The following is an 18,235-nucleotide window of genomic DNA, read 5'->3' as shown; positions in this document are numbered from 1 at the left end:
TGTTGAGTGCTCTCTAGGGGAAGCCAAACTTTCTCCCGGCTTCCCCTGGGCCACTTTCCCTCCCCAGGGACAGTATCAGAGTTTCCAGCTGGAGACTGGCCCCCCTAATAGACCCCCATGGCCCAAGAACAAAGAGTCAGAGGACAACAGTCCTGTTTATTGAGCACCTAATCTGTGCTGAGCATCTGGCTGAATGCCTTTCTTCCAGCCACACAATAAGCATGCACTGAGCACCTACTGTGTGTCAGATAGTGGGAATACAGCAGTGAACACAGCGGACAGAAACCCCTTGTCATCATAGAGTTTACATGCTGGTGTGGTGGGAGGCTATTTTTTTTTATTTATTTATTTTTAATTGAAGGATAATTGCTTTGCAGTATTGTGTTGGTTTCTACCAAACATCAACATAAATCAGCCATAAGTTTACCCATGTTCCCTGCCACCTGAACATCCTTCCCACCTCCATCCCCACCCCACCCATCTGGGTTGTTACTGAGCCCCCTTAGAGTTTCCTGAGTCATACAGCAAATTCTCACAGGCTGTCTATTTTACATATGGTAATGTATGTTTCCATGTTGCTGCTGCTGCTGCTGCTAAGTCACTTCAGTCGTGTCCGACTCTTAGCGATCCCATGGACTACAGCCTACCAGGCTCCTCCATCCATGGGATTTTCCAGGCAAGAGTACTGGAGTGGGGTGCCATTGCCTTCTCCGTGTTGGTGGGAGGCTTTTAAAGGAGATCAGCAAGTAAGATGGTGACACATGCTGAGGGGCAAAGAAGGCAGGGAAGGGAGAGTGGGTTGCTGGGGGAAGGGAAATCTGACACTTGAGTAAAGATCTCAAGGAGGGAAAGAGCCTGGCAGGTATCCTTGGGAAAAGGTCAGCAAGTGCAAAGGCCCTGAGGCAGTATCTGCCTGATGTTCAAGACCAGCAAGAAGGCCAGGTGGTCACAGCAGACTGAGAGAAGGAGGGAGCTTTCAGAAGATGAGGTGAGAAAGGAAATCTGCCCATCATTGTAGGGCTGTGTAGACCAATGAAAGAACCTGGGCCTTTACTCTCAGGGGTGAGCAGCCATTGGAGGATTTGAACACAGACTGATTCAGTGAGCTAATTTGTTCGTTTTATTCGTTTCACCTGTGGTCATGTATGGATGTGAGAGTTGGACTGTGAAGAAGGCTGAGCGCCAAAGAATTGATGCTTTTGAACTGTGGTGTTGGAGAAGACTCTTGAAAGTCCTTTGGACTGCAAGGAGATCCAACTAGTTCTTCCTAAAGGAAATCAATCCTGAATATTCATTGTAAGGACTGATGCTGAAGCTGAAACTCCAGTACTTTGGCCACCTCATGTGAAGAGTTGACTCATTGGAAAAGACTCTGATGCTGGGAGGGATTGGGGGCAGGAGGAGAAGGGGACGACAGAGGATGAGATGGCTGGATGGTATCACCGACTCGATGGACGTGGGTCTAAGTGAACTCCGGGAGTTGGTGATGGACAGGGAGGCCTGGCGTGCTGCGATTCATGGGGTCGCAAAGAGTCGGACATGACTGAGCGACTGAACTGACTGAACTGATTCTTTTCACAGCCTTATAAGGTAGGTACTGTTACTAACTCCCAACCCGCAGAGGAGAAACTGAGGTCCAGAGAGGTTAACCAACGTGTCCATGGTCACAGACCCAGGCCTCGGGGAACTCCCTCCCTCTTGATCACTTCTGGGGGGAAGTGGAGTATCCTGACTCAGGCGGGGAAATCTTTGTTGTCACAACCACTCCTCCACCAGTTGGCTCATGCAACGTCCACGAGAGTCAGAGCCCCTCTGCTTGGGCGGGCACATTAGAGATGGGAACATTCCACAGCCTGGCCCAGGCAGGAGTCCTTTCTGGTACCATGCTGTGCTGTGCAAGTAGCTTCAGTCGTGTCCGACTCTTTGTGACCCTATGGACTGTGGCCCACCAGGCTCCTCTGTCCATGGGATTCTTGAGGCGAGAATACTGGAGTGGGTTGCATGCCCTCCTCCAGGGGATCTTCCAGACCCAGGGTTTGAACCCACGTCTCTTTATATCTCCTGCACTGGCAGATGGGTTCTTTATCACGAGTGCCACCTGGAAAGCTCATCCCTTCTGGTATCTAACTGCAATTCCTCCAGTCGGAAAGCCAACCTATTCCCTTCTGTTCCAATCCCTGACCCCTCCTCATGTAAACAAAGCTCACGAGACTCCTGGAGGTCAAGCATCTGGCTCCTGCCTGGAGAGCCCTAGACTCCAGAGCCCCCCAACTATCCTCAACCAGCCAAGAACATTCTGTTCTCAGTGGCCAAGTAGTAATTGGGTTGAAATGCTGAGATGTGGGCTCCTTCCTCTCCACCCCTCCCTGCCTGCCCTTCCGCAATCCCAGAGAGAGTTCTCCCTGGCAGTTCCAAACCAGGCCTGCACTCTGGCCTCATCCCCACAGTATTCGACCCCTAAGCCCTGCTGTTGTGAGATGACCTTTGACTAAGCTCTGTGCAAAGAATACTCCACATCTGGAGACACACAGCTAGGCAAAGGTGAGGCCCAAAAGCATTTGAGCCCAGTGAGATTAGGAAGGAGGGGCCGATGTGAGGAAAGGACATGGAATGCCTGACCTCTGGGAGTCTTGTGAGCTTTGTTTATGTGAGGAGGGGTCACAGGTTGGAACAGAAGGGAACAGGTTGGCATTCCAGCTGGAGGAACTGCAATTAGATACCAGAAGGGACTCCTGCCTGAGCCAGGTTGTGGAATGTTCCAGTACCCAGGCCGAGCAAGTCATGGCAGGGCCTAGACCGAGAGGGCAGAGGGCAGTGGCTCTGCTAAGCATCCAAGAGACATCTAAGAGTCATAATCACTTCTGCATACTTTTTTTTTTTTTTTTTTTTTTTTGCATGCTTTATTTCATTCCACCAATGACCCTGAATAGGGAGGGGAAGGATGGGAGGCGGATATGTATCAGAACTGAGAAGGCCTTTGGAGCATCGAGTGCAGCCCCCTTCTTTGACAAAAAGGGAACCTGAGGCCCAGAAAGAGGGCAGTACTGGCCCACTGTCACACAGCACGTGGGTGTCAGAAGAGAAAAGACCAGGAAACCCGAGTGAGATGCCAGCATCCAGGCTGAGCAAGTCATGTGCAGACACCTCCAACTGCCTGGGCCCCACTGGGCCCTTGCCTAGTCCCCAAGACCCCCACCCACATCAATGTCACCACAGGCACCGCCACACCGATCAGTGGGATGGTGCCCACTTGGGCCCTCCATCACGAACTCTAGTCACAAACAAGTACACACATGGGTGCGGGCCTGCACACACATACCCGAGTGCAGGCAGGGCCCTCCCTCTCCAGTCCCCAGGGCCCCCGCCTGCCTCCTATGCTGGGCTGGGGAGCAGGAGGGAGCTGTGAAGGGTAAGAAGACAGAGAGACGGCAGGGAGGGAAACATTCCAAAGCAGCCCAGCTGGGATGGGTCTGGAGCAGGCCCCTCTCCCCAGCCCATAACTCACAGGAGTCCTGCCCATCCACACTTTTCTGGAAGCCTGACTGGAGGAAAAAGGGAGCAGTGAGGGGCTGGGGGACATGGAGGGAGGGCAGAAAAGCAGAGTCAGCCAAAGAGCCTGGAGATGCAGCAGGCCACCTCAATGTGACTAACTTCCCAGGTACCTGAACTCTGTGGGTCATGCCATCCATCCCAGAGCCCAGGGCACATGGTTCCACAGGTGTGGACCCCTTCTAAGCTGGCATGTCAAGCCAGGTGGTCCCTGGAGCTGGTCAGATGATAGAACAGAGTCAGGGGACAGAAGGGCTCAGCCAAAAGGGACCTGACCAGGGACCAGGCAGGTCAAAGGAGATGCCATCCCCCTGTTCTGTAAACCCCAAGACAACAGGCACCTGACCAGGCCTAGAGACAGGCAGGATGCCCTTTTATGGGCTTTTCTAAGGACTTGAGTCTCAAGATTGAAACAAGAGGCCGAGAGTCTCATGAAGTCACGAAGGGACCTCATGACTCATTTCCTTCTAGTTGGGCTTCAGCTTCAGGACACGGCCCCTTCCTCCTCATTACCTAATGGCCCAGCACCTGTGGGAGCTACCAGGATGCTTGGGGCTTCCCCAGTGGCTCAGCGGTAACGAATCTGCCTACAATGCAGGACACACATGAGACATGGGTTGGATCCCTAGGTCTGGAAGATCCCCTGGAGAAGGGACTGGCAACCCACTCCAGTATTCTTGCCTGGGAAATCCCATGGACAGAGGAGCCTGGAGGGCTACAGTTCATGGGGTTGCAAAGAGTCGGACACAACTGAAGCGACTGAGCATGCATGCAGGCAAAGCAAGCTGAAGCAGGAGCTGCGGAAAGAGAGGAGGGTGGGCTGGCGGGGCAGGAATGGACTGTCACTCACCACCAGTTCATGGCTGGAAGGAGGAATGCAGGGGGCAGCCACCTGTGGGAGGAACACAGAAAGGGCAAGGTTAGCATCTTTCATCCCCATAGAAACCCAGGGCCTCCTGAAATCATTTTGCTCCCCCACCAGCCGGGGCTAGACACCCCGCCCTTCAGTTCACAAACACTGACACCCTCCAGTAGGAGAGTTCATTGGAAGACTGTGTAGCAACACGAGAAAACGCCTAGGCAACAGTGCTCAGATGAAGAGGCAAAAGTGAAATGGACACATTCTTAAAATTCTGTACAAAGAAATATGCAGAAAGACTGGAGGTCAAAGCACCAGAGTTAAGGTAATAAGGTGGGTTTTTTTTTCTCTCTCTCTCTATTTTCTAAATTTTCTGCAATATGGTAAGATTTGGTGTTTTTTTTTTTTTTTTTTTTAAACCATGTTTAAGACCTCTAGGAAAGGAAAAGTCACCTCCTCCATTCTCCCAAATGCCAAGGTGTCTCATTCCAAGGTCAGAGCTGCAGAGGGCTGGCCAAGCTTCCCAGACTGTGTGGGGAAACAGCATGGGGAAGGGCCTGTCGGCTCTTTCAAAAGAAACTGGCCACTCTGCTAATACACGTGGAAGGTCTTGAGGGTGGAAACACTCTCCGAGGGTGAGCTATTATTTTGTCATCATCCTCATCTTCTCTGATGAGGGAGGGGGTGGCCCCGTGGCCTCAAGTCAGAGGGAGATGGGCGGAGAGAGGGGGCTGGATTGCTCCCTACGCTGAGATAACACTCCCTCCCCAGGGGCCCGGCAGCCAAACCACTACCCTGACAATTAGCAGAGGCCTTTATCAGAGACTCGGTGTGTTCCTTTTTTTCTAGCCAGGACACGTTTTTCTTGGAGCTCATACCTCAACCTTGGCTCCAATTCCTGACCTGAACACCACGTAGGGGCCCACAGAGGGGACGGAGGGGGAAGCTCTCCCCACGTCCCGCAGCCCCAGGCATGAGGATGTCTGGACACAAGCCATGGATCGCCAAAGGGCAGGTGGCTACCTTCTCCAACAGTGGGCGATCTGGCCCCATCCCCAGAAGAGCAGTGACAGCCCCCAGCCCCAGGTGGAGCTGGCTGTTCATAGGGGCGTCACCCTCAGCTGAGCCCTTCTGTCCCCTGACCCTGTTCTATCATCTGACCAGCTCCAGGGACCACCTGGCTTGACATGCCAGCTTAGAAGGGGTCCACACCTGTGGAACCATGTGCCCCGGGCTCTGGAAGAGGTAGAGGGGCTAGGAGTTGGCATCCCTGGGTTCTTGGCAGTCACGCTGCAGGCTCCCTGCCAACTCAGCAAAGTGACCTGGGTTGAGTCTCAGTACCTATCACCCTTGGAGGAGAGCATGGCAACCCCCTGCAGTATTCATGCTTGGAGAACTCCATGGACAATGGAGCCTGGTGAGTTATCATCCATAAGTTTCACAAAGAGTCAGACACGACTGAAGCGACTTAGCACAGCACACACACCTACCACCAGTTGAGGTACAGGGGCACAGAGAAATTAAACAACTTTCCCAAGGTCACACAGCTGATCAGTGACCAGGGGTGGGGTGGAGGATGCCAGGAGAACAGGGCAGAAGGGCAGGAAAGTCTGGAGGTGGCTGCAGCCTTCAGGGCGCCCTGCCCATCAGACAAGCTCTCAGTCACGGGGACGCTTGCAGTCCCCTAGGCCCTTTCAGAGCAGGAGTCCAGCATCTAGCAGTGACCTCCTTCCTCCCTGGATCCTTCCACCCCAGCCCTAAATCCCGCTCTTGTAGGTTTCAACCCCCTGGGGCCAGGCCCTCCTATCCCACCTCCTGTCACCCATGGGTCCTCAGGTCCGGGTGGGAGTGGGTCAACCCACAGATCAGCACCCTGCTCTGCTCCTTCTCTCGGAGCTAGAGCTGGAACAGGGCTGAGAACCTAAATGTGCAATCAGCTGCAAGAGGACGGGACGCTGCTGGCTAGTGCCATGGCATCCCAGACACAGGCAAGCCCCATCCACCGCCACTGTCTTCCCCTGCAGTACCCGAGAGTGCGTCTGGTCTCCATTCGGGACTGGGGGTTAGGGAAGTGAGGGGGGTTACGGACACATGATGAGGCAAAGGCAGGACGGACAGGTGTCCTCTGAGACAAGAGGGAGAGCCTCTTCTCTAGGACTAAAGTACTAGTCGCTCAATCGTGTCCGACTCCTTGCAACCCCCTGGACTGTAGCCCACCAGGCTCTTATGTCTATGGCATTCTCCAGGGAAGAATACTGGAGTGGGTTGCCATTCCCTTCTCCAAGTACCACCCTGAAGCAGCGGGGAGCCATGGAACCTGACCCCAGGTCCTGTCCTTGTCCTCTCTGAGGACTTAGATCTGTACTGTGGACCCCCAGTTTGCAGGCCTGATGCCGGGGTGCCCCTTCGTGGCCTGCTGCCCCCCAGGGCCTCCTCCACCCACTGCCCACAGCTGCGCATTCCAGGCCGGCCCGCCAGCCAGCCCACTAACTTTGTTGTGTGTTTCAATGTTTCTTGTCTATTTTTTTTTTTTTTTAAAGCAGAGAAATGTTTCCTTAAAAGGCTCTCTCCTTCCCTCCGGCACCCTGGCTCCTGGCCACCCCCTCAGGAGCCTGGAATGTACCAGGGAGGGCCAGAGCCCCTTGCCACTCTGGCCTGTGCCCTGTGGCCCCACACTCCTGGTGTCCGCAGCGACCACTCCCACTGGCCCCGGGGGACTCCAGCTAGAAGCCCTCCCTATGCAAAGAGGGCAGACACAGGGGGTGCCAGTCATTTGTCTCCCCAGGGCTGGCAGGACAGGATTCCAGGACTCAGGCCCAGAAATTCAGCCTCAGGTAAGCCTTCTCCCCAAGTCTCCCTCCATGATCCGTCGGCAGACAGAGGATGCAGGCTGGTGGGCCTAAGGTTCAGCCTTTCCATTCTGAAAACTGTAACAACACTAAAAGCAGCAGCAGCAGCAAATACTCCCATCAAACTTGCTACCCGCCAGGCACTCTGCTTTGTCCCTGGCGTGAATTAATTCACTTCATTCCCACAACCCTGAGCATCCCATTTTGTGACTGAGAAGACCAAGGCACAGAGGTCAATCAAGTGTCGAGCAGAGAAGGCAGGACGCAACCCCAGCAGTCTGGCTGTAGACAGGGTTGTGCTGCAGCCCTCTCTGCCGTGCCGACTCTCCGGTAAAGACGAATTTCCCCAGAGCCCTACACAATGAGAGCAGGAACAGAAAGTTTATGGGATGTGCCTATGTGTCTGTTACTGTCCTAAGCCCTTTCCCTAGACTCATTTGATCCTAATAAAAATGCAGACTTTGGACATAGGTAGGGAAGGAGACGGTGGGATGAACTGAGACAGTAGCGCTGACATATATACACTATCATGTGTAAAACAGATAGCCAGTGGGAAGCTGCTATATGGGCACAGAGAGCCCAACCTGTGCTCTGTGATGACCTAGAGGGGCGGGATGGGGTGGGAGGGTCAGGAGGGAAAGTTTCTTTAAAGTTCACAGGGAAAAAGATGCATGAGTTATACTGTTTTATCCCCATTTCACAGATGAAGAAACTAAGGCACAGCAAGGGTAACGACTTGCCCAAGGCCACTGCAGTAGAACGATGCAGCTCTGGAGGTAGAAAGACAGGAATGCTGCCAGGATGTGAGCGTTATCAGGCTCCATAGCCTGGCACTGGGGCCAAAGCCTGGCATTCATCAGCCCTCCACCCACTAGTATTTTCTGAACTTCAAAGGTCCCCGGGAACAGTGCCAACAACAGGACACAGGACCCCCCAGGACAGGAGAGTCCTGAGAGCAGGCAGCCCAGTCAGGGGGCTCCCTGCACAACCCGCCCCCTGGCCAGTTCCCCACTGTCACTCTGTCCATTCACCTTGTCCAGGCCCAAAGCCACACCCAAGGGGTGGGCTCCTCTCAGTCCTCGGGACACACCTAGCTCTGTTCTTCCTCAGGGCCTCTGAGTACGCAGTTTTCTTGCCCAGATGTTCTTAGCCCAGCTGTCTGCACAGCTGGGTCCTTCCTATTCTTCTGGCTTTGGCTTAAATGCTACCACCCTAGAGAGAAGCCCTCCCTGACTCCCTTAAGCTACATACACACACACACACACACACACACACACACACACACACACATAGCTATTCTCTCTCCTGAATTCCTATCTCTCCTTCCCAGCTCTAAATACAATGTGTAATTACAGATGTGTTTATTTCCTTGTCTATAATCTGTTACTCACTAGAGAAATCAAGTGCCCTAAAGGAAAGGAGCATGCCTTGTTCATCATGCTAGTCCCAGCACACAGGAGGTGCACACGAAAGATTTCTGGAAAGATGAAAGCGACTCAAGGCCCAAGGACAGGAGGCACCAGTTACCACGACTGTTAGGCACCTACTCAAGGGAGCTGATCTACCATATGCTTGTGTCGTCTCTGAGACCCTCCAATCCTGCAGAGTTGGTATTCTGCTCCCATTTTACAGATGAAGAAACTGAGGCTTGAAGAGATCATAACAGAGTCAACCAGCTGGAAGGGGAGAGTCGTAGGTGAAAACCCAGGCACCTGCCTCCCACTGCCCCCAAAACCTCACTACCTGACGAGTGGCAGGACCTCATCCCCAGCTGGGCGACACTCCCATCCTCAATCAGGATTGGTTACACAACATCCCAGCCTCCCACGGGTCCCCACACCCATGTCCACCTGGTCCCCAGGACTGGAGGACAGCCCAGCCAAACTAGAACCACTTGAGTCTGGGAATTGAGCATTTCATATAATCCTGAGCAGAAAAGAGATCTCCCCCATATCTGGCTTGCCTCTCCCCCGCTTTAATTACGGTAAAATGCACATAACATAAAATTTACCATTTTAAGTGTAAATCAGTGGCATTGTATATTAACAATGCTGTATAATCATCTCCACTATCCATTTCCAGAACATTTTCATTATTCCAAAATAGAAAAACCCTACACCATCAAACAATAATTCCTCACTCCCCCCAACCCCTCCCCGGCCCCAGTAACCTCTCATCTACTTTCTGTTCCTATGAACTTGCCTATTCTAGGTACCTCATATAAGAGGAATCATACAATATTTGTCTTTTTGTCTGAATTATTTCGCTAAATGTTATAAGCTGAAGTATCCCTCCAAATTCTTACGTTGAAGTCCAAACCCCCAGTACCTCACAATATGACTGTATGTAGAGATGGGGCCTTTAAATATGTGTATTAGTCCCTCAGTTGTGTCTGACTCTTTGCAACCCCATGGACTGTAGCCTGCCAGGCTCCTCTGTCCGTGGGAATCTCCAGGCAAGAACACTGGAGTGGGTAGCCATTCCTTTCTCCAGGGAATCATGCTGATCCAGGGATCAAACCCACGTCTCCTGTGTTGCAGGCAGGCTCTTCACCATCTGAGCCACCAGGGAAGCCCCAGGGGTGATTAAGTTAAAGTGAGGCCATTAAGGTGGGCCCTAATCCAATATGACTGGTATCCTTACAAGATAAGATCAAGACCCACAGAGAGTCACTAGGGGGACCTGCGCAAAGGGAGGACCACGTGAGGACACAAGGAGAAAGTGGCCAGCTACAAGCCAAGGAGGGCCTCAGCGAAAACCAAACCTGCCGGCACCTTGATCATGACCTCCAGCCTCCACACTGCGAGAAAATAAAGTTCTGTTGTTTAAAGCACTGAGTTTGTGGGTCTTCCCTGGTGGTCCAGTGGCGAAGTCTCCACGCTCCCAATGCAGGAGGCCTGGGTGAGATTCCTGGTCAGGGAATTAGATGCCACATGCCACAACTAAGAGCTTGCATGCTGCATGTTGCAACAAGATTGAAAAGCTTGTGTGTCGCAACTAAGATCCAGGGCAGCCAAATAAATAAATAAACCACTGACTGTGTGATATTTTGCTATGCCAGACCCAACAAACTAACATACTCTGCCTAATGGTTTCAAGACTCTTTCACGTCGCAGCATGTATCAGAGTTGCATTCTTCTTTGAGGCTGAATACTACTCCATTGGATGACTATACCGCACTGTGCTTACCCGTCCATCCATCAGCGGACACTTGGGTTGCTTCCAGAGAAGTTCTTGCTGACACCCACTGCACATGCCTCCCCCAACAACTCCAGGCACTCACCTTGAATGACACCCTCCCTTCTTCATGACCCCCCTGAAGTAGGTCCTTAGCATCCTCATCTTACAGAGGCTCAGGCAGTTCAACAATCCTGTGAGAGCCAAGATGGCACATCTATCAAGTAACAGCATCAGGACTGATACCAGGTCGGCCTGCCTGCAATACCTGCCTTTCCCAGCAAGCCACACTGTCCCCTTGGCCAGATGAGGCCCGTGCTGTGGCAGAGGATCCGGGGCTGTAATAGCACAGAGAAAGCTGGAGCGGAGTGAGGGGTTGCCCAGGCATACTCCATGGAAGAGGGGGCACCTGAGGCGGGCCTCAAGAACACACTGCTTTTGTTTGTCTACTGCGTGGCTCCCCCTGTGAGCCCCAGAAGGGCAGGAAGCCCACAGGTCATTTTTGTCAAGAAGCTCGGGCTCTGCTCAGAACCTGGAACTTACGAGGTCCATGGGCAGGTTTTGAAGGTGGCGATGGGGAAAGGGCATTTCAGGAGAAAATAACCACACAAACAAGGCATGGAGGCGGGAACACTTCCCACATCAAAAGAATCCCCTTTGGCTGGGACACAGGACGGGTGAAGGAAAAGATGGCATTGAAAGGCATGTAGGAGATGAGGGAAGCAGACTGGCCTGAAAGTTTCCCTCCAGGCTGGATGATAGGAGACTCTGAACACCCAGCAGAGGAGTTAAAGCTTTCAGCTGCCAGCACTGGGAAGCCACTGAAGATGCCTGAGTAGGAGAGGGACCAGGGGAGATGAAGGATGCGGAGCTTAATGCAAGCAGGAGATGTTTGGTAACACTAAGAATAATGAGGGGAGGGGGAAAGATGGGGAGGAGCCCTGAAGTCTAGAGACAAGGGGCCATCGCATTGCAGGTCTCCTGCATTGCAGGCAGATTCTTTACCAGCTGAGCCACAAGGGAAGCCCAAGAATACTGGAGTGGGTAGCCTTTCCCTTCTGCAGGAGATTTTCCCAACCTAGGGATCGAACTCAGGTCTCCAGCATTGCAGGCAGATTCTTTACCAGCTGAGTCACAAGGGAAGCCCAAGAATACTGGAGTGGGTAGCCTATCCCTTCTCCAGTGGATCTCCCCAACCCAGGAATCAAACCCGGGTCTCCTGCATTGCAGGTGGATTCTTTACCAACTAAGCTATCAGGGAAGCCCTAAGGGACCATCAGGTACCTGAACGTCTGTGGGCCCCCATCCCCACCTCATGTTAATAGATGCCCCCTCCAGACTCTACTGCTCTCCCCGACCCAGAGCATGGAGGGCACCGCCACCTTCCTGCCCTCCAGAGCCAGGGATCCCGCCCTCAGCTCTGCCTGCTGCTCATCCTCGGGGCCCCACTCAAGTAACCTGTGGTGGCCAGGAATCAGCCATCCTCCGAGACTTGGTCACTGAGGTGACACCAGGGAGTCAAGAATAATGCAGACAATGATCCCGGAGGGACCCAGCCCGCGTGCCCTGTGTGGACACAATCAGACGACCTCCGTATGTGGAGAGCCCAGCACCTCCAAGTTCACATTACGAATCCCCACTGGGCTCTATAAAGCCCCAGCCAGCCCCTGCCAGCCAGACCAAAGCAGGCTGGGAGCCCCCGCCAACTGGACCAGGGCTTGGCTTGGGAACCGGGTGAGGGGTGACTGTGGATGCCCACAGTCAGACAGCTACACAGTGCCCAGCCATGCGGGGGACTGGGCAAGTACAAGGCCCGAGGGTGAAGAGGGCAGCACCCCAGAACAGCTCGAAGACACTGGCCTCCCAGACTGAGCCTCAAGCCTCAAGCTCTGGGCAGGGGGGTTCCCGAGAAGGAGGGGGCCCCTGCCCTGGCTCCATTTCCTCCCCAGGCCTGGGCCTCCCCTCCAGGCCACCCATCCTCACCAGAGCTTGCTCTCAACCTGCTCTGCTGTTTCCTTCCCTTATATAGAGTTCTGCTCACGACCGGGAAAGGAACTGCGTCAAGTTCCTGGAGGCAAGAAGGGGCCTGTTCCCAGGGACACCTCGAGCTGAGGGGCGGGGGGCCGTGCCCCTTCAGGGCCAGGGAGCCAGCCGGGGGCAGGGAGGGGGCCTGACCCTTTCCCCAAGCCCAGCAGTCTCCAACTGAGACCCCAAGCAGACAAGACACAGGGGCGACCCAGAGGGCCGACTCCAGTCACTGTCCCCAGAGTTCCAGGCCCATCCCTTCCCCAAATCCTCCTGGGCCAGGCTCCTCTTGGACCATTGACCCAGTCATTCCCCCTGCCAGCTCCAGCAGCTCCCCTGAACCCCAACCCTCCCTCTTATCCCGGGAGCCTCTTCTCAGGCCCCACTCACTGGCCGCCCCAGCCCCTGCCAGCCTCCAAGTCCTGTTCCACGCTCAAGAAGGTCCTCCTAGACAGGGAAGTTTCTAGCCACACCCCACACAGCAGCCCTGACCTGCACAGCCCAACCCCATACAAGGGGAGGGCCGGGTGTGCCAGACCCTCTTGAGCCTGCCGGAATGTGGTATTTCAGAGCAGACACTTCCCCAGAAGGTCGTGGCAGCAGCAAAGCAGGTGAGGTGGGTCTAGCACTGAGCGCCAGCAGGCCTGGCCCTCTGCAGCCGGTCCCCTTCAGAGTCTGTCCGGAGGATGGCATAAGATAGCACCCAAATCTCTGGATGCCTAGCTGGTGGCAGAACATCTTTTCTGACGATCTGTTTCCCCTGGGACCCAAGCTGGGACCCCAAGGGCCGAGCTCAGGGGCCACACTGGCCCACACCCAACATCAGTGACCCTGGGAGGGCTGAGTTGCATACCGGACCAGACTTCTCATGAGCAAACCCTTGTGAGCAAGAAAGTCAGAGAAGTTGAGTTCAACAGACAGGTACCAAGCATCTCCTACATGCCAGGTCCTGGGAGCACAAGAGGGGAGCCAGGGGTCCAGGGGAAGCCTGGCAATGACAAGGGTGGGGCGTGTGGGGGCACAGGGAAGTACCAGCAGAGGCAAGAGGGCAGAGCTGGGCCCAGGACTTGACACTGGTCAGCGTCCTGGGTTCACAGCCCTGTCCCCTTTCTGCCTCCTCCTGGCTCCCTCACTGCCATTGACGACCACCCCACTCCCTGACCATCTAAGGTTGTTAAGCCAAAAACCTGAGGGTCAGCTGGACTCTTCCTACACCCCCGTCCCCCCCAAGCCTGGCCAATTCCTCCACCAGAGTATCCTTCCAAGCCACTCCCTCACCCCTAGTCTCTTTAAATCATGGAGATTCTTACAACAGCCTCCTGACATCCGCCTCCTTGCCCTCAGCCCAGCTCCACGGGATAAAGTCCAGATGCCCTAATATGGTCCTCACAGCCCTTCGGGACCTGGCTGTGTCTCTCTTTCCAGTCCCATTTCTCACCTCTCCGCCTCGAAGCCCTCACTCCAGCCAGAGAATACCACTTTCAAGTTCGCTTGTTTGTTTTTCCCATATGGTACACAGTGAGGTGGGGGTTATCAGCCCATTTTACAGAAGGGGAAACGAGGCTCTGAGAGGTCACATCCTTAGCCTGCACTAGGTAATGGAACCAGAGTTCCAACCTGGTAGCACCCCATGACTTGGCCCTGCTCAGGACCACAGCACTTTGCCCAAATCAGGTGTCACACGTAGAGTTTCATGGGGGGCATGGCTTCTAAGGCAGGTGGGCTGGGAAGATGTCTGAGTCAAGAGGAGGGTGGAGGCAGAACGGAAGACCAAAATGAAAGGAGACTCTGAGCTGGGGTTCTGAGCAGAGTAGGGAGATTACTGAGAACATTCTAAGGGGATGTAAGAAGCCTGAGGAGAAACCGGCCACCACTGAGGAGCCCAGGCAGGAGCACTCAGAGGACGCAGGGCCTCTGTTAATAAGTGGAAGCACTCAACAGATGGTCTGACAAACAGACTCCAAGGTCACCTTCTCCTAAGATCTAAAGAGCAGGGAAACCCCAGCTCTTCTTTCCCACCTGGAGAAGAGCCATTTGTTCTGGAGCAGGGGGTTGGAGGACATGGCCTCCAGCACAGAAAACACTGCTTCTAGGAAGTTCCTAGAAGAATCTGGTGAAGGAAAGGACTGTGGTCTGTGGTCAAGGTTCTAGTGGAACCTGGGACAGGGAGGAGGTGATGGGCACACAAGCAAGGCAGTGCACTCCTTCAACAACAGTAACGGGGCCCTCGGTGCCACGTTCCTGGCTTCAGAGCCAGAGGGGAATAAGGATGGCCTGACCCGGAGGGGAACTTGTGGCCCAGTGGAGGAGACAGGCATGTAAACAGAGAATTATAAACGAGCCCAAGAACTGCTGTAATGGAGGTATAAGAGGGCTATTATTTCACTGGGATTCAAGTCCATCTGGTTTTCCAGAAATTACACCCAGAGGGAGACTGCCCACCCTGCCCCCTTACTCCTCATGAGGGTTTCTGTCCCTGATGAAAACTTGAAGGATCAAAGTCTTTGACCCTAAGCTGTGCTAAAACAGTGAGAAAAGAAGGATGCGTGGGAGAAAAAAAAAAATGTATTAATAAGAGCAAGGGGGAAACCCAAGAAGCCAGAGGGATCAGGACCTGCCAAGGAGCATGAAAGGGGCCCCCGCAGAGGAGGCTGGGGCAGGGGTGGAGGAGAGAATGGGCTGAGCCAGGCCCCAAACTGAGAATTCCAAGGCTGGGAGCCACCCTCAAACCTGCACAGACAAGAGAGGTTCCCTGTACCTTCCTAAACTCAGCCATAGTCAGCTCTCAGGACAACAGGACAACAGCTTCCAGGCTTCAGTCCCTGCCACATCTTCAGGAGGCTTTGCAAACCACAGGTGTGCATGGCTCTGTTTCTTAATCTCAATGATACCACTGACTATCTGGGGTAGCATCAACTGGACAATAGCTTTTGAGGAGGGAAGGCTGCCTGAAAATCATAAGATGCATTCCAAGTTCAAAAGCATTAAACAGAATGTAGGAGGGAAAAAAAGACATCTCAGATTTGAAGAAATGGCCAAAAGCTTTTTTGGTTATTCAGGCTTCTCACGCTGCCTGCATCACTGCTCGATGCTGCTGCTGATCAGGAAGGCCTACCCCCTTCTTTAAAGATTTAAGGCTTGCCAAAGAAAAGCAAACAGGAGAAAATTCTGTATTCTCCAAGCCCATCTGTAGCCTTGCATTCCCTAAGCCACTAAAAGTCATTTTGTCTCATCACTTGACGCCAAACTGCTCTGAACCTAACACAAACGTGGTAACTGGAAGTGGGTTCAATTCTAAAAGATCATAATACCTTCTGCTTGTGGGTCCTCATTTCTAAATTCCTGAACACACTAAGGGGCATGAGTTTCCAACCAAAAGATAAGAGGTAACATAGAAAAGCCCTGGACTGGGTTAGTGGAGTGGAAGTCACTCAGTCGTGTCTGACTCTTTGTGACCCCATGGACTATACAATCCATGGAATTCTCCAAGCCAGAATACTGGAGTGGGTAGCCATTACCTTCTCCAGGGGATCTTCCCAACCCAGGGATCAAACCCAGGTCTCCCGCATTGCAGGTGGATTCTTTACCAGCTGAGCCACAAGGGAAGCCAAGGGGACGCTTACTCACCTCATGGTACAAAAACAGAAAACTTGAAGATCCGTCCCTAAACAGCCACTGACTTGCCACATGCAGGCCCTGCTCAAGGGTGGGTATTGTCTGAGTACCGTCAAGACAGCAGTGAAACAGGCCAGTGACTTTCTAAGATGCACACAGCCTATGAAAGACAGGTGATTCTTGCACCAAACCCGCAGCTGCCTTCGAGGAGCCCGAGGGTTAGGCCTGGGCTCAAATATCCATCTGCCACAGACCGGCTACTGAGAGCTAAACTGGGGATAAGGAGACCTACTTTGCAGAGTGGTTGCATGCGCTCGTGCTAAGTCTCTTCAGTAGTGTCCGACTCTGTGCAATAATATGGACTGTAGCCCGCCAGGCTCCTCTGTCCACAGGATTCTCCAGGCAAGAATACTGGAGTGGATTGCCATGCCCTCCTCCAGCAGGATCTTCCCAACCTAGGGATCGAACCCATGTTTCTTACATCTCTTGCACTGGCAGCCAGGTTCTTTACCACTGGTTGGGAGGACAAAATAAAGCTGACTGAGATGACACAAGTAAAAATGCCTGGAACACAGCACATGCTTGGAAAACGTTAGCCCCTTTCCACGTGAGCTGGACGCGGTTCCTGCACCTCTCCATGCCTCAGCGCCTTCATTTATAGGTGAGCAAATGTACAGGGTGTACCCTGCGCATTTGATGTGTTGCAACTCACATAATCCTCTCTTGAACCCTGTGACCTAGGTTCTGTTCATAGGCCCACGTTATAGAGGTCAAAACTGAGGAACAATAACAGAATAAGAGGAATCTACCTTAAGTCAGAGCTCGGAGCAGTATAACACAATGCAAAAGATTACCATCAAAACAATTCAACTTTTTTCTTTGCACGTCCAACTGTTACATGGCCTAAGCTTCAATTATCTGAAAATTCACTCATGTAGAAAACCCCTGGGCCACAGATGGCAGCAGCAGGAGGAGCCGGTGTGGTGGTTCCGCACAATTAGTGCGTGTCAAGGCTGGTGTTCTGGAGCCCCATCTGCTCTGATGGACTGCTCCAGGGGCCCCAGGGGCAGGAGGTCCCCAGGGCAGGGCAGCCCAGCTCCCACAGCTCCTTTAAATCCATCTGTGGCCCAGTCACAGGAAGCCCCTTACCGATCCCAATTAGCCAGCAGCAGAGACTTGAAGCCAGGCCAGCACTGAAGGCCAGCGGAGGCCTGGCTGTCACCAGCATTGTTCGGGCTCCATCTGACGCATATCCACTCCCCCCTCCCCTCAATGTTTCCTTGTTCCCCGGGAGGCCCTTCAAGATGCACGCATCCGCATCCAAAACCAGGTCTGAAAGGAAGAGGGGGTGGAGAGAGGGGCAGGGGCAGCGGAAGACCGGGCTCTATCTGGCTGGTAAAACACAGGCAGGTTTTCAATACACAGGAGAGAGAGCCCACATCAGATAGAGGCTCCGGGGACCCAGAGACACTGCACAGAGCTCAGATGCCCGGAGGCACACACAGCGCACCCACACGTCACAGGACCACTGCCAGGCCCAGATGCAGAGTCACTCCCTGGTGCCCCGTCCCTGCCCCACCTCAAGCAGAGCCTCACAGACGGGAACACACCCCCTGGCAGGGGCAGTCTGTACAGCCCTGAGCTCAGCTGACTTCAGGAAGCCAGAAGGGGAAATGACCCACGTGGGCAGACAGCGGGGAGGGCCGAGCATGAACCGGCAGAGGTGGGCGGCGTGAGGTGCCCACAGGAGCCTGCCCACCCACTGAGGCTGGACAAGTGACACTTTCCCCTCGGACTCACCAGGACCACCTGAGCCCTGGGCATCCTTCCACTACAGCAGGTTGCGGGGGTGGGGAGGTGAGGGGCTGTGTAGGGCACACTGATGGAAGCTGGATACGAGATGGCAGAAACAGGACGGCATATGTACGAACGATGGGGCAGATCCAACTAGAAGATAAGCATCCTGAGAATGATGGGATGAAGACGTGGAAGCAGGAATTTTGGAGGTGGAGGTGGTAAGGAGGAGCAAAACAAAGTTCAGGGCTTATGGGACAACTGCTTTATCTGAATACCTACAGGGTACCATTTACTTCAGACACAGTATCACATTTAACCCTTTCAGCAATATGCACAAAAAGCAACACTTCGTTCCTCCATATGT

At 53.6% G+C, this 18,235-nt stretch overlaps 1 protein-coding gene across 11 annotated transcripts in view; it reads right to left on the bottom strand.

Moving 5' to 3' along the window:
• Positions 1-18,235, bottom strand: part of TNS1 (tensin 1) — a 216,245-nt gene that overhangs the window by 119,124 nt on the left and 78,886 nt on the right. For all 11 annotated transcript variants that reach the window (XM_070386865.1, XM_070386851.1, XM_070386857.1 and 8 more), the window contains one exon: positions 4,400-4,441. In XM_070386865.1, the coding sequence (XP_070242966.1) occupies positions 4,400-4,441 (42 nt within the window). The remainder of the gene's footprint in view (positions 1-4,399; positions 4,442-18,235) is intronic.

Source organism: Bos mutus, chromosome 2 (genome assembly GCF_027580195.1).
Source record: "Bos mutus isolate GX-2022 chromosome 2, NWIPB_WYAK_1.1, whole genome shotgun sequence".
NCBI classification, from domain to species: Eukaryota; Metazoa; Chordata; class Mammalia; order Artiodactyla; family Bovidae; genus Bos; species Bos mutus.
The sequence above is the reverse complement of the archived record's forward strand: the minus strand, read 5'-3'. Positions and strand labels throughout refer to the sequence as shown.